Below are 13433 nucleotides of genomic sequence, written 5' to 3'. Positions count from 1 at the left end.
GGTTAAGATGCGTCATTAAAAGCGAACAATATTTTTATAGGATCATTTTACCAGAGTTGTTAGGTAATGCATTTTCAAAATCACTAAATTAGGTTTTATTATTGTTAATTTAAGCATAGCTTTTTAAAATAAAGCTCCACCTTTTATTCCTTCTGTGACCTTGTTGTTTTTATTTCGTATTTTAGTGGCTGTATCCTTCCAGAAGATAGTATGAATGGAAACAAGGTAATAATTTATAGGTAATTGAATCGAGAATCGAGCCATGTGATTTCAAAGGTTGCATTTCAAAGTGAATTTGAAACAACAGAAGCTGCAGTAGGAGAATACCATCGAGGATTGAGAAACATTTAAAAATCTATACTTTCACAGAAGAGATGAACCAGCCTAGGGCTGAAAATCTCTATAATAAAGTAATAATAATAATAATATACTTTCACATGCTACGGTAGCCAGAAAAGATGAAATTTTATGAGAACCAGCAGTCGTCAAAACCAGCAGTTTTTGTTACAATGTGCTTTTAGTTATAGCCCAGGGCTGGTTTCCACCGTTGATAACGATAAATCAATTTACGCATACAACCCATACCAAAACGATGGCAATGATTATTCATAAAAACTAAAAAAAAACTATCATATTTAACCGAGAATACCTGCAAAAAATTGAGTAAGCCATTTTTTAACCTTAAGCATCCAATCAACTATTAAAACATTATTAACCCTACTGTGGCCGGCAGGGTACTCGTGTACCTTTTTCGATTTCAACTCTCGATATTTCTGTGGTTTTTGATAGTAGGAAGTTGAAATTCTGCTACATCTAAGAATTCGTGAATATATGTCTATTGATGGGGTTCACCGAATTTTAAAGTGAGGAGGGTCGGGGGAAGGAGTTTCTAAATTTTTTTTACTACGTGGAATGCCGGCAGGGTACCCGGGTACCCACGAAATTGAAATGATTATATCTCCGCCAATTTTTTACCGATTTATTTTTTTTTTTTGCTCATTCAACTCAGGAACTCTTCATCTTTTGGAAGAATGTTTGGTTGGACGGTAGGTTTTGAAAAATCGGGATTTTCGGGAACATGTCCTTATACTATACTGATGTCCACATTGTTGGGGTTAAGATATCTAAAAGTGTTTATTGCCAGCCATGGCCCCAAGGAAATCCTGTTCCTAAGTCACAATTTCGGAATCGACACCTATTGTAATCCGTGACTGGTCAGATACTTTCTGCTGAAACAGGTTTAGGATGATTGATGCCCATGTTGCTGCTGGCTCACTTAAAATGCCGTGCATTCTATTCCATAAAAACATGTGCCCGGAAATTCGGATTTTCCGGCACTCACGGTTATCGGACCGGTCCAACCGAATACTTTCCTGAAAGATAATGAGTTTCTGAGTTGAATGAGCAAAAAAAATTAAAATCGATGGAGAATTGACCGAGTTACTAACATTTGAATTTCGTGGGTACCCGGGTACCCTGCCGGCATTCTACGGATGTTTTTTTTTTTGCTGGTCACACAACGGTTAATATTTTTTCCATGGATAAACAACTTGTGATATAAACGATTCCATTGATTCTATGGAAGATTCTTTTCCGTTTCGAAGTGTAGAATTTGCAAGTACACATAAATAAAAAAAACGTTTCTACCAGGCTTTTTTTTTTGCAATTTTACTACTATTGAAAACCGAAATACAGTTTTTAACATTAAAAATCTACATTTTTCTTTTAGAATATGATCGATACTGTACGGTTGTGTAATTGCCAAGACATTTCTGGTATTGCGATTTTTTTTGCTTAGTATGGACTTTTATCGTATTTCAATAAAAAAAAAACATTTGTTATAGTTTATTTCATGTGGATTTATGGTTTAGAATTCACTTAATAATACTAGGATTGAAATTATACAGAATACAACAAACTCTAGCAACTAGATCAACAATATTTTTGTCATTTTCAAATCTTACTAGTAAACCTACTGGTATAATCTGTGATATAATTAAGAATTTGTTTTTCAAGCCTGCTATACATCTTTCAACATGAATCCTCAATTTCGTTACTTGCCGATTTTTTTCAATTTCAGCAGGCCTGAATTGCCTCTTATTAATAAGAAACAATGGAATGTTGAGAATTGCTCCCTTACTTTCAACCAAATCAGCAATGTCAAAACCTTTATCGGCAATAATTACATCTCCTGCTTCAATATAGTTCAAAATACCAGAATCCTGGACAATTTTTTTGTCGGAGCATCTGCCACCATACCCAGGGGATATGAAAGCAATATTGCCATCTGGACAAATCGATATTAAAAATTTGGTTGTCTCCGATTTTTTGTAATTACTGAAGTGTGAAACCGCAGCTTTAGGGTTTTCTGGCGTTTCAGAACGTACCTCAAAACAGTCAATGATAAGTATACGTCTATCGCCAAACTGATCTTTAAAACGCTTTGGTGTATGATTCGAAAGCACATTTTTATCAGGCATTTCCAGAGCGTACCCCAAACATCTATCAATAATTTCTAGCGTCCTGTAAAGTCAAACATAATTTTTTAAAATTATTATTACGATATCATATTCAATTAGTTTAACTAACCTGTGAAAATATTTTGAAATTGTGTTCGGACATACTTTATAATCGTAGGCCAATGTTTGAAATTGATGATTAAGTCGAAGTTTGGTCAATGTCATTACAAAGACTTGTTCTTTCGTAAAGTTGCAATGCGGTTGACTTATGTTATCCTTCAAGTAGTTGAATAGGTGCTGCACCGTTTTGAAGCTGCTTATACCCGTATAATACAAACATTTATCGTCAGATACTGAAATAAACTCCAAATCTCTTGCATTCATTTTGAGTTGTTCAGTTAAATGGCTTATTTTCTTGTTCAGGGTTTCAATTGAAGTTTTACTTTGTTTGGCAACTTCACAATTTTGGTCTGAACAACAACAACGAATGCCGGAAGGAGTATTGTTCAAGTTCGTTCCAATGTGCATGTCAAGAGAAGACGTACGAGCTTGCGTACGAGGCTCGTAATCCAGAACAAAATTCCCTGTTTGGGTAGAAGCATTCTGTAATTGAGACGATTTTAACGATTTGTTTGTTTCGAATGTGGAGGTACTGGATTCAGAGGATTGTTTTCGTTTTCGTATGATACTTGAATCTGAATACCGCTTCTTGCTGTGGTCTCTGCAAAAATACGAAAAACTTTGATGAACCAACGAATCATTTATTTCATAGAACTTGCTTACGATTTTGTTGTTGGTGCTACAGATCGGCTAATGGACCGCCGAATCGGTTTTTGGCTACAACGAACCGTTGATGATGATGAGACCAATGATCTGCTCCGGGATTGAGTAGTATTACATTTTGAGGCTATAAATGAAACCAAAGTCTAAGTTTCACAAATTAATCTAGTGCAAAGGTAACTTACGTCTTTCTTCACTGGAAAAAATGTAGCGATTTGATGATAGCGACGATGGTGACGAGGATCGTGAAGGGGAGCGTAACGAGGGAGATGAGAATTGTGACGGGGATCGGGGCAAGGACCGTGATGGGGAGCGTGAGGGTCAACGTGGTGATGGTGGCGAGGATGGTGATGAGGACCGTGACGAGCAACGTGATGAGGGTGACGTAGAGCTTGATGAGCAGCGGGATGCGATTGGCGAGGATCCTGACGTGGATCGTGATGGGGAGCGTGAGGGGCAACGTGGTGATGGTGGCGAGGATGGTGATGAGGACCGTGACGAGCAACGTGATGAGGGTGACGTAGAGCTTGATGAGCAGCGGGATGCGATTGGCGAGGATCCTGACGTGGACCGTGATGGGGATCGTGATGGGGATCGTGACGGGCAACGTGGTGATGTTGGCGAGGATGGTGATGAGGACCGTGACGAGCAACGTGATGAGAGTGACGTAGAGCTTGGTGAGCAGCGGGATGCGATTGGCGAGGATCCTGACGTGGATCGTGATGGGGAGCGTGAGGGGCAACGTGGTGATGGTGGCGAGGATGGTGATGAGGACCGTGACGAGCAACGTGATGAGGGTGACGTAGATCTTGGTGAGCAGCGGGATGCGATTGGCGAGGATCCTGACGTGGACCGTGATGGGGATCGTGACGGGGAGCTTGAGGAGCAACGTTGAGATGATGGCGAGGATGATGATGAGGACCGTGGCGAACAACGTGATGAGGGTGACGTAGAGCTTGGTGAGCAGCGGGACGCGGTTGGCGAAGATCCTGACGTGGACCGTGATGGGAAGCATGATGAGGGTGATGTACTACGTTTACGTTGAGATCCTAAAACAAACACATTAAGATATAAATTTACATACCCTTGAACATGTAGACAACTTATTACCATTTTGGCCATGCACGATTCCAGCTTGATCGACCTTTGATGTTGATGCGCTGCCGTTACATGTTCCTTGAGGATTTGATTCATAAGCATCTGCTGATAAAAAATATTAAAATCTCTCCGAAGAAGTCAGCTTTTAAAAAGTACTTTGATTATGCAGATTAAGCGTCGGTATCCAGTCTTCATTATGTATATCGATTAATTTAGCAGGTTTACCTAAAAACAGTGTTTATTGTAATTAATGTTTAGAATTAATAGTTTGATTGATCATCACCAGAAACGAAATGCAGTTCGCATATGCGCTTATTTGATGGTACAAAGTTTTCTCCAAAACCAAGAGCTTTTCTCCATGCCTCAAACCGTCTCGAACATATTGCAAACCTATCTGGCTTGGGGAATCTATAAAAACTTATTTTGCGATTGTGAGATGCAAGACTAGAACTACACTTCCAAACACAGCACTTCCAGGTCATCTTAACAGTTACTGAAAAATTTTCTAAGTCCGAGCTGTAAACAACAAGGCCACGAAACGTCAAACACTTAGAAAATTTTTCCCTAGCAACCGCAGTGTGCGGTGCCCTATAGGGCATTGCATACGGCGGTTGCTATGATAAATTTTTCTAAGTCTTTGACGTTTCGTGGCCTTGTTGTTTACGATTCGGACTTAGAGAAATTTCGTTGGCTTTCTTTAGGCAGTGTGAATAAATTCAAAAGGTGAGTTTACGCGCACTTAGTGGTGTGCTAATTTATTACTTACTGCTAAGATTTCACCAAGAGTTTCTCTTCGAATTCCTTCAGGAACTATCAGCGGTTCTGAACTAACAGGAGCGTCCCGTCTACAATGTCCATTCCGGTATCGCTGCCCACAGGACTGCGGATCGACGATTCACGCCGACAATGTCAAGTTCCAAATTAACTTGGATGTGCAGCAACTTTGAAGTTTTGGGTGATGGCCTCCGACAACAGAATTATCATCATCGAAGGGAATTCGACGAGAAGCAGGACAATCATGGCTACCTAAATCTCCCAGTGCTTCATTCAGCGCTACACGCTTCCACCGGAACACGATTCCAACCAGATCAACTCGTCAATTTCATCGGACGGCATCTTGACGATTTCGACTCCGAAGCGGGCGGTTTCGGATTCGGAAGGCCACAAGTCGATTCCGATTGTTCAGACAGGTCAACCGCTGAAGAGAATCGGTGCCGAAGTGCCAATCACGTGAAGAAGGATAGCATTGCCCACGTACCTGAGTGGAGTGGTGGTCGAGGTTTTGCTGTTGCAACAATTTGCACGTGCACGGTCAGGACACTTTGTTCGCACAGTACTTGTTAATGTTTAGCTGAATAAATAAAATTTGTTAGTGATTGAATTCCTTTCGCAGTTCCTGCAGGAATAACGTTCGTGATTTCTCCAGTTCTGTCATGATATCTCCCAGAGTTCTACATGGGATTCCTCGGGGTGCACCTTCACAGATTCTTTTAGGGGCTTGTTTAGGATTTCTTCATAAGTTCCCTATGAGATTCTTTCAGGAGGTCCTACCATAGACTTGACCATAGACTAATTTCACTCTTCTGACATCCCTAAAAAGGATCCAACAGGGATTCCACTACAAGTGCTTTCCAGGAGTCATTTCTGGGTATCCTCTAGGATTTCCAGGATAACTCTAGGAGTTCCTTCCCAGTTTTTTTCTGAGATTCTCCCAGGAATACTTCCAGGGATTGTTACATTAATTCCTTCCGTAGTTTCTCCATAAATGTGTTCCAGGATTCCTCCAGGAGTTCATTCTGGTGTTTATGAAGGTTTTCCATCTGGAATTCTTCAAAGAGTTCTTTCTGGAATTATTGAAGTTGTCTCTAGTGGAATTTCTCCAAAAATCCTGTCTGCATCCAGAAAATCCTGCATTCAGGAAATGTTGCTTTCAGGAATATTTTCCAGGATTCCTTTAGGAACATCTTCCGGGATTCTTCTATGAACTTCTTCTAGGATTCCTCTAGGAGTTGCTTCACGGGATCGTTCCATGGTTATTTCTGGAATTTCTCCATTATTTCCTTCTGGAACCTTCCAGAAACTTCATCCAGAATTCCTCCAGAAATTCCTTCCGCAACTTCTCCACGATTTTTCTTTTTTTTTTTGAGATCGCTTCAACAATTCCTTCCAGCATTCCAATCACTAACAAATTTTATTTATTCAGCTAAACATTAACAAGTACTGTGCGAACAAAGTGTCCTGACCTTGGTCCTGACCGTGCACGTGCAAATTGTTGCAACAGCAAAACCTCGACCACCACTCCACTCAGGTACGTGGGCAATGCTATCCTTCTTCACGTGATTGGCACTTCGGCACCGATTCTCTTCAGCGGTTGACCTGTCTGAACAATCGGAATCGACTTGTGGTCTTCCGAATCCGAAACCGCCCGCTTCGGAGTCGAAATCGTCAAGATGCCGTCCGATGAAATCGACGAGTTGATCTGGTTGGAATCGTGTTCCGGTGGAAGCGTGTAGCGCTGAATGAAGCACTGGGAGATTTAGGTAGCCATGATTGTCCTGCTTCTCGTCGAATTCCCTTCGATGATGATAATTCTGTTGTCGGAGGCCATCACCCAAAACTTCAAAGTTGCTGCACATCCAAGTTAATTTGGAACTTGACATTGTCGGCGTGAATCGTCGATCCGCAGTCCTGTGGGCAGCGATACCGGAATGGACATTGTAGACGGGACGCTCCTGTTAGTTCAGAACCACTGATAGTTCCTGAAGGAATTCCAGGAGAAGCTCTTGGTGAAATCTTAGCAGTAAGTAATAAATTAGCACACCACTCAGTGCGCGTAAACTCACCTTTTGAATTTATTCACACTGCCTAAAGAAAGCCAACGAAATTTCTCTAAGTCTGAATCGTAAACAACAAGGCCACGAAACGTCAAAGACTTAGAAAAATTTATCATAGCAACCGCCGTATGCACTGCCCTATGGCAGATGAATCATAAAACAAACATTGTTTATCTGATTCCGTAATTTTTCAGTGCGGTTTTTAAGGCTCGTTTCTTATATGTATCTAATTGAGAGGATAATTTCAAATTTTAAATTGTCGTTCACGATGTCGTTCATGTATTCAACAACATTGATGAAGTGCGAGTTTTATGCTATGCATGGGCAGACATTTATGGTAATTTCCAATTGATGATTTGTTATGCGTATCGTTTTTCAAACTTTATTTTATTACCAGTTTCCAGGAATCATCACTTGTAACTACAGTGATTCGACGGTACAAAAGAAAAGAAAATAAGTTAGAATAAGTGCATGAACTTCATGATGGATGTATAACTATAAAATAGTCTGTTTTGGATACCTCCAAAGATACTGGGCTAGACCAGCGGATCGATGCAATTAATTATATTTAACATACAAATAAAAACAAATTAAAGCATGGTACAAATTTCTACTTTACTAACACATTCATATTTTTGGTCACGGTGATGTAGCCTTCAACGGCCGTATAACCAGATTTCCTAGTCATCAGAGTACTCATGATAGAAATTTGTCACTTTTATCGTAGGATCCCGCGTAACTGCAGCGCACACTCGAGCCACTCCTCGCCCGCGCATCTGCCGTTCGAGCGTTAAAATATCGAGAGATCTTGCAACGCCACATTTGCTGACAAACTTTTTAGATCCAAAATTAGCTTCAAATGATGCAAAACGACACCAACACCCAACTCAATATTGTCCCAGAATTTCGCCTAAATCAATATAAAATTTGTTTGATATTTATAGGCATACAAATTTAAAGTTCAATAGCTTACCAAGCGATTAGTTGTATCCAAATAGTTTATTTTTTGGCTCGGACGAGGATGGATGAATCGAATAAGTATCAGCTTTGCCACTGACAGTCGATTGTTTATCGAAAAAATCGGTCGCAGATTTTGCTATGATCATGGTTATAATGCACTAATATATTTCAGTATACTATAGTACACTAAGCCAAGAATTATACGTGTCTGGCCCGGAATATGATGTAGGCTATGGTCAGGGATATTGCCATCTTCATCAATACAACGAATACAAATATTGATTTGATCCCCAGCTAGCGCCCAGTTTTCCCACTAATCCGCGACCGGTAATGGCGGTGGTGGCCACAAGCTAGCGGTTGCGATTTTGATGTGGGATGCAACGGTAGGCGCTACCTTGGGCGCTACCGAACGGTTAGCGAGGGAAGGTTAACCGATTTTCCTCCAAGAAACGTCAATATCCGAACCACCGCTATTACCGCTCGTAGATATGTAAGTGGGATGAATTCCCGGATAATCATCGATCTCGGTATTCCTGCCTTGATTCTGATGTGGGACCAGGCTCACACAAACCACGACATAAATATCACAAGGCAGGCTAGTAACCTATGTAAACATAGATTTTGGATGTAAACATGTGACGTCATTCTAATCGTTCTTCACATGATCAAATTGATGGGGAGTACTAGATCGCCTCTGAATGATTTGAATTACGTCATCAAAAAACTGTCAGATTTCCGGAACGAGAAGGCCAAGAGCGGCAACCAATCGCCGCAAAAACTCGCATTGGCTGGGTCGTATGTGGTCGCGTACGAGGGGGAGAAGAAAACTTCCAACACCGTCAAATGCACATATGCGCCGACACGTCAGAGCATGACCTTCACGACTACGCACGCGAGTTTTTCTTGGTGGAGAGCTTAGGAGTTGCCTTGGCTCCTAACTTGGAGGGAAGTGAAGACCAACGAGCGCGCAGAATTCTCGAGGAGACTACAGTTCAGACCGCAAGCGGAAAGTTCGAGACCGGACTGCTTTGGAAAATGGATTCCATCGAGTTCCCGGACAGCCGTCCGATGGCGGAGCGTCGATTGAGATGTCTTGAGAAGCGTTTGCAGCGGGACCCGAAGTTGTACGATAGCACACTATGAATCTAAAGCAGACTATGAATCGAAAGGTTACGTCCACGTAGTAACGAAGGAAGAAATGGCTGAGTTCGACCCGCGGCGTATCTGGTTCCTCCCTTTAGGAATCGTGCTGAACCCAAACAAACCGGGAAAAGGGCGGCTGGATGCGGCTGCAAAAGTAAATGGAGTATCGTTGAACTCGATGCTTCTCAAGGGTCCTGATATGCTCACTCGGCAGCTGAACGTGACTTTCAAATTTCGAGAACGCGAAGTTGCGTTTTCCGGAGACATCCAGGAAATGTTCCTGCAAGTGGGAATCAGGAAGGAAGATCGAAGTGCGCTGTTGTTCGTCTTCCGTAATTCGCCAAGTGAACCGTGTGTGACCATGGCGTCCGACGTCGCAATCTTCGGAGCAACATGTTCTCCCGCGCAGTCACAGTACGTGAAGAACCGTAACGCAACGGAGAATGAGCCAGAATATCCAAGGGCAGCAGCAGCGATCAAGAACAAACATTACGTGGACGACTACCCGAACAAAGTCTGATAGCAAATAGAAAACTAATTTTGATGTTGTGATATTGCAAGTTTTGATAACTCAGGTTGTTGTCGTTTTGGTCGTTTTAACGGTTAAAACATCAAAAATGAGAGCAGAAAAATGTTCCTGTGACAGCAAATTGAAAACCATTCCTGCTATCGATGATAGCAAATTAATAACTGTTTTTGTTATCAGCGCAAGAAAAATTAAAAATCGAAAAATGTAGCGTTTTTCGGTTGATATCAAATCCTAAATGCAATAATACAATTACACTAATTTATTTATTTATTTATTTATTTATTTATTTATTTATTCCCCATCATTCATCTGACAACAGTGTCTACATGAATAAAACTTAAATTAAAATTACATTAACGCATTTGAAATTAACAAACGTTGCTTGAAACAGTTTAAACTAACAGAAAAATCAAACAAATCATACACACGATTGAACAAACAACACATTACACGAATTGGTTCATTCTGACCATAATTGGTGCGTCCTAACTGTAATCTAATAAAATTAGAGCGTCTTAAGCTACGAGATGCTACATTGATATTGATCTTGCAAAGAATGTTAGGTGCATCTATACTACCGACAAGCACTTTTTGCACAAATAATACTCTCTCCAGCTGACGTCGCCTGGCAAGTGTGTCCATTCCGAGAAGTCGGCAGCGATTCTGATATGGGGGCAATTCTATAGGATCACGCCAGGGAAGAAACCTCAACGCATAACGAATGAACCGAGATTGGACGGCTTCTATTCTCGATATCCAGGTGCCAGTATACGGACTCCATACCACAGCAGCATACTCAAGAACGGATCGCACCAGCGAGTAGTACAACGCACGTAGACAGTATGGATCTCTGAATTCCTTGGAGATCCTGAAGATAAATCCAAGATTCCGATTCGCCTTTGCAATAATCACGGAGTAGTGCTCTCTGAAGGAGAGTTTGGAGTCCAAGTGAACTCCAAGATCCTTTACCACCGAAACTCTTTCCAGCTGTTCACCACCAATGTTGTAACTCCAATTGATTGGATCTTTTTTGTTCGTGAAGGAGATTACCGAGCATTTACTCGTACTGATCGTCAATTCATTGATCCCACACCATTCTGCGAACACGTTGACGAGTCTTTGAAGCTCCCGACAATCCTGAGCCGAGTTCACGATCAGGTAAATTTTCAGATCATCCGCATATAATAGCCGACATCCTCGAGGCAGTACAGCACACACATCGTTGAAAAACAAAGAAAAAAGAAGTGGGCCAAGGTTGCTGCCTTGGGGAACACCAGAGGGGTTTGAGAAGTATCTGGACTGAGCTGTTCCAATTTTGACACACAGACGACGATCTACCAAATACGATTTAAGCCACTGAACAAAACTCGATGCAGCACCCATCCTTTCCACCTTCGCAAGAAGCAACGCATGGTCAACGCGGTCAAACGCAGCTTTCAAGTCTGTATATATGGTGTCTACTTGAACCCCGTCTTCAATGTTTCGTAAGCAAAACGATGTGAATTCAGTGAGGTTGTGATGTATCCCTAGAATTACTTCACATAGTTTACTAGAAGATTTAAAAACTATTGTAACACTAAATATTTACATTAATTCAAAATGACAGCAAACCGAAAGCAAAATATTAAATAACATTAAGTAAAGATAAAATGATATCAAAATGTGATATCAATTTGTTGCTGAATACAAATCATGTTTTCGATTTGCTGTAATTTTGTTGTTGGACTTTGCTCGGGTATCTTGATAGCGTCGATACAGAAGAAGAAGCCGTCGAACTAGCATTGGAAGTAGCAGAAGTCCACCGGAAAGCAGGTTTCCATATTCGAAACTGGGTATCAAACCGGTCCTCAGTTCTGGAAGCCATCGGGGAAGTGAATCCAACTACGGTGAAAAGCCTTTCAATGAACAACCAGAGTGGTTTCGAACGAGTGCTTGGAATATCATGGCTGCCGAGCGAAGATTTGTTCTGCTTCACGATCAGCCTACAAGATGACTTGGAAAACAAGACGGCACCGACTAAGAGGGCGATGCTAAGCTTCGTGATGAAGATCTACGATCCCTTGGGGCTAGTCGGCTCACTAGTAGTTCAAGGGAAGATACTGCTGCAAGATGTGTGGAGAGCGAAGGTGGATTGGGACGAAAAGATACCCGACGCCCTGTTTTTGCGATGGAAATTATGGCTGCAGGGTTTGAAGGAGCTGGACAACGTGCGAATTCCTCGGAGCTATTTTCCGGGGTACGAACCTACTTGCTACGAAAACCTGGAACTCCACATATTCGTGGATGAGAGAGCACAAGCATACTCAACCGTAGCTTACTTCCGCGTTCGAGATCGCGGACAGATACGCTGTGCATTAGTTGCATCTAAAACGAAGGTTGCTCCACTGCAACTAACTGTAGGAAATTGATAATATTATTATAAAATAATGAGTAGATGATTTGCTTCGGTGTTCCGAGATATATGCTCGTTGTTAGGGACAACGAGAATAAACGGTCGTAGTAGTCGTTAACAATCGAAAGAAGGGAGAATTTGCTGAGACGTGGTGACATAAAGACGCTGATTCAGAGCGCGAGTAATTGAAGAACTAGGTATTTTATGTAAAAAATCTGATCGTGGTTTATTGAATCTTACTATGGATTCGAGCTAGACCCTACAACCTGGCGACGAGGATAAACTTAGGTAAGCTTAAAAAAAACAAAATTGGAGCTGGCTGAAAAGGAAAAAAAAAAACAGCGAAAAAAAAGTGCCTGGGCTGGGAGAGTCCACTGAAAGAAGTTGTAATAACTGAAAATGTTCAGTAAACCCCGGACCGGGAGGGTCCACTTTGAGGAAATGCATAAATGCGGCTAAAGAACTGAAATAATTCAGTAAATCCCGGACCGGGAGGGTCCACTATGAGAAGTTGCTTAAATGCGGTGTAAAAGTCCCGGGCTGGGAGAGTACACTGTGGTTTCGCTTAAATGCGGTTTAATTACTGAAGGAATTCAGTGAATCCCGGACCGGGAGGGTCCACTATGTGAGAGAATGCTTAAATGCGATGTCATAACTAAAACAGGCAGTACAACCAGGACCGGGAAGGTCCACTAAAGTTGAAAAAAAAAATGCATGTTGGTAGCGCCTGGGCTGGGAGAGTCCACTTACTTGAAGGCTAAAAGAAAAGGGACCGGGAGGATCTAGTGATTTGCTGCATGTTGGCAGAGCCTAAACTGGGAGAGTTTACTTAAAATAGTTGTCGTATTGAATTATGTTGAATTTGAAACAAAATTGTCCAGAACTGGGAGAGTTCAAAAGAAAAAAAATATGGAAATGGAAGAAAACGTTTGTTTACGAAAGCGTCTTGTTTTGCATATTGAAGTGGTAAAGTATGTTGCCTAGGATTCCATTGTACTACGTACCTACTATGATGGAATTTAAAGCTCAAATTCAAATGTGGGCTAATGTGATGTAGCTATTTATGAGTGATCTGGACTGTTATTGGTTGGTATTGTTTAGTTAGTTTTGGGTTGTTGCTCGCGATTCGCGCAAATGAGAAAGGCATGCATTTTCATTTTACTTATTACCTATAGCATTCATGGGCTGTATGCGATCATCACAATATATGGATTCCAGAATGTTCTATGAGCTGAAAC

At 41.4% G+C, this 13433-nt stretch overlaps 3 protein-coding genes and 2 pseudogenes across 27 annotated transcripts in view; 1 reads left to right on the top strand and 4 right to left on the bottom strand.

Annotated features, from left to right (window-relative positions):
• Positions 1 to 13433, bottom strand: part of LOC115253727 (glutamate-gated chloride channel) — a 773621-nt gene that overhangs the window by 296466 nt on the left and 463722 nt on the right. The gene's annotated exons all lie outside the window — the stretch shown is intronic.
• Positions 1875 to 2987, bottom strand: LOC115254615 (uncharacterized). The gene is made up of 2 exons (XM_029852232.2): positions 2590 to 2987; positions 1875 to 2523 (listed from the first exon to the last, which is right to left on the bottom strand). The coding sequence occupies exons 1-2, from the start codon at positions 2985 to 2987 to the stop codon at positions 1875 to 1877; spliced, it is 1047 nt and encodes a 348-aa protein (XP_029708092.2).
• Positions 3060 to 4713, bottom strand: LOC109621767 (histidine-rich glycoprotein-like). 3 transcript variants are annotated; one of them, XM_062852720.1, is made up of 5 exons: positions 4494 to 4713; positions 4350 to 4439; positions 3425 to 4288; positions 3243 to 3366; positions 3060 to 3180 (listed from the first exon to the last, which is right to left on the bottom strand). In XM_062852720.1, the coding sequence occupies exons 1-4, from the start codon at positions 4530 to 4532 to the stop codon at positions 3259 to 3261; spliced, it is 1101 nt and encodes a 366-aa protein (XP_062708704.1). In that variant the 5' UTR covers positions 4533 to 4713; the 3' UTR covers positions 3060 to 3180; positions 3243 to 3258. The 3 variants fall into 3 exon arrangements, with proteins under 3 accessions (XP_062708704.1, XP_062708705.1, XP_062708706.1); XM_062852721.1 differs by lacking the exon at positions 3060 to 3180 and having other exon boundaries at positions 3209 to 3366; positions 4494 to 4547; XM_062852722.1 differs by lacking the exon at positions 3060 to 3180 and having other exon boundaries at positions 3209 to 4288; positions 4494 to 4534.
• On the top strand, positions 5169 to 6499 carry LOC134286754 (protein lethal(2)essential for life-like; annotated as a pseudogene).
• Positions 6608 to 7072, bottom strand: LOC134286752 (protein lethal(2)essential for life-like; annotated as a pseudogene).

Source organism: Aedes albopictus, chromosome 2 (assembly GCF_035046485.1).
Source record: "Aedes albopictus strain Foshan chromosome 2, AalbF5, whole genome shotgun sequence".
NCBI classification, from domain to species: domain Eukaryota; kingdom Metazoa; phylum Arthropoda; class Insecta; order Diptera; family Culicidae; genus Aedes; species Aedes albopictus.
Note: the sequence above shows the minus strand (reverse complement) of the source record. Positions and strands in the feature narration are given on the sequence as shown.